At 41.0% G+C, this 2,772-nt stretch overlaps 1 protein-coding gene across 1 annotated transcript in view; it reads left to right on the top strand.

Moving 5' to 3' along the window:
• Positions 1-2,772, top strand: part of ANKS3 (ankyrin repeat and sterile alpha motif domain containing 3) — a 30,247-nt gene that overhangs the window by 12,484 nt on the left and 14,991 nt on the right. Inside the window, exon 6 of the mRNA XM_023521213.1 lies at positions 1,519-1,654. Coding sequence (XP_023376981.1) covers positions 1,519-1,654 — 136 coding nt within the window. The remainder of the gene's footprint in view (positions 1-1,518; positions 1,655-2,772) is intronic.

Here is a 2,772-nt window from a genome sequence, read left to right on the forward strand (position 1 = left end):
GTAGACCGTGGACCGTGGCTCCACTGGGGCGTGAACCCAGGACCTTCTGCGTGTAAACCAGACGTGCTAACTGCTACACTATGGAACCACATCCTGTTTATATATATTTTAGGTCAAAGTGGAATCCTGTTATTCAAAATGTTTCGTAATATTTTTTTCTCTTAATGATCCTTATGTACCCGTGTTCATGTTGCTAATACACTTGGACCTGTCATAAATTGGTGGGCAGTATTCCATTTTTATTCCATTTTATATAGATGCGTTCTCACTTTTTTTCACTAAATCCCTATTTTAGTTTCTTTTCCAGTTTTCACAGTGCTGCAGGAAAGAGCCTAAATGTTACTGTATGTCCTTAATTATTTTATTTCCTGGAGTTAAATTTCTGGAAGTAGAGTTGCTGTGTCGAGGGGTATATGTGCTTTTAATGTTTTAACTGCCTCTTGCCGATTTGCCATCCAGAGCACTGAGCTCCAGTAGTCTCACCTTCACGTATGAGATCACGTGGTTGAAGCTTTGAAAATAGAAAGCTTATTGGGCTTTTCCAGTTACAAAAGTTGACATGTTCATATTAGTAAATTTAGAAAATTTAGAAGGAAGATGGGAAAACGCCCCATTATGTCCCTCCTTAAAAATAATATTAACAATTTGGGCATATTTCTTTCCCATAGTGCTTTTTGTACACTTTTTTGTTTTGTCTATGTTGCTGCAGTTGGAATGTATATAGTTTTGTCTCATGGTTCTTTTTAAAACTTGGTTAACAAATTATTTGTAAATACCAGCATCTATGACAGTAACATGGCAGACTCTCTACCCCTGACCATTTAAGTTGTCTCTGGGTTTTCATTATTACAGATATGTTATGCTAAACATCTTTGTGTAAAAGCTTTCTGTGTTTGGGGTTATTTCCTTAGGATAGAGTCACAGAAGTGGAATTGTTGGGCTGAAGACTATAAATACCTTTTAGGGCTTAGGATAAAAATTACCAAATTCTGTTTCAGAAGGGTGGGGTTCTCATTCTGATTATGATTTTTAAAGGCTGCTTCTCTAGTGAATCCGTTGTCTCCAGTTTTCTGTGTGAAAAGAAGTGAAGCGAGGTGGATACACGCAAGGGGGAAGACGAGCTCTCCTGCACTGCACAGTGGCCTGAATTTGTCCTTCCTTACCTGGAGTACCTGACTGCCTCCTGCTTTGAATTTTAAATATCTGCCTGCCCCAGGGCAGCTGAAAGCCAAATGGGAATGAACTAGAGAGCTGCCCCATCTGTGAGATGGAAGGATGACTGCCTTATTTGAAGAGCCAGCAAGCCCCTCCCCACGCCCCTACTTACTCTTAGCAGTGAGAGTGAGAGACCACACAGGCCCTCGCCTCTTTCTCCCAAAGTTGTGGGGTTTTAGAGTACCCTAGGCGCAGACCTGGGTAAGAAACCAGTGCGCTTCTTCTCCTGGGTCCGCAGCCCAGAAAGTGAGGGTGCTTTGCAGGGGAGGTTCCTAACTCTTGTTCTTTTACCAACTGTCACAGGGGGTCAAAGTGGACACAAAAGACCACAGTGGGGCCACAGCCCGAATGCTGGCCAAGCAGTATGGACACATGAAGATAGTGGGATTGATAGATGCTCACTCGCCTTCTCTGCCCAAGAGTCTCTATCGGAACCCAGGTACCTGCATCTGCAACCTTACCTTCTGCTGGAGGCCTACCCGCTGCTCCACCGCCCCACCGTCCCTACCCCCCCCTCATCCCCTGCCCATGACTCCATTGTGCAGTCAGGGTTGAGACCCTCTTGTCTAATGGGAGAGGATGTGGGACCTGCCAGACTGAATGCAGGTACATAGGATGCGGGCATGTGCCCTCCTAGAGATAGGAGGGCCGCCCCATGAAGGGGCTAACTTCTGGTTTTTGTTTCTTGACTTTGCTTATGGTGTTTGTTGCCATAAAAATGTTTAATTTTATATAGTCAAATTCATCAATCTGGATTTTGATTCATAGAATATCTCCTTCTGCCCTGGATGTGCAAGAACTCACCCATATTTTCTTCTAGTAGTGACATGGTTTCATTTTTTACATTTAGATCTCTGACCCATTTACGCTTTTATTTTCATGTATAGTCTAAAGTATGGTTTTTTCAAATGGCTACCTAGTTGTCCTAGCATTATTTATTTAAAAGTCCAGCTTTGACCTAGTGATCTGAGAGACCTTTGTCACACATGTGAAATTTTCATTTGTTCTGTACACTTCCTGTCTATATCTGGTCTGTCTATTCACACGCCAGAACTACACTGCTTTAGTTATAGAGGCTTTTTGTAATATGTTTTACTATCTAGTGGGGCTAGTCTTTCTCATAGCTTACCTCTTTCAGTGTGTTCTTAGCTATTGCTTTTCTTTTTTCTTGTATGAACTTGAGTGTCAGCTCATATAGCTCCTTAAAAACAGCGTGCTGATATTGAGATTGCGACAGATTTAGAAATTAACTACCCCCCTTTATGTTGTTAAGTTGTCTTATCTAACAACAAGGAATGTGCTTGTTCAAGTGTACTTTTCTATCTTACAGGAAGGTTTGAAATTTTTCCTTAGATGTGTTTTGCATATAACTTAAGTATATGCCTAAGTATTTGATTCTCTTTGTTGCTATTGTAAGTGGGATTTCACTACCATAATATCCTATAAACTGCTTATCGTTTGTGAATATAAAGGCTATTGATGTCTGTATACCAATTTTATATTCTGCTGCCTTACTGAATCCTTTCATTGTTTGAGTTAGTTTTATTTATTTATTCT

Source organism: Pteropus vampyrus, unplaced genomic scaffold, assembly GCF_000151845.1.
Source record: "Pteropus vampyrus isolate Shadow unplaced genomic scaffold, Pvam_2.0 Scaffold300, whole genome shotgun sequence".
Classification (NCBI taxonomy): Eukaryota; Metazoa; Chordata; class Mammalia; order Chiroptera; family Pteropodidae; genus Pteropus; species Pteropus vampyrus.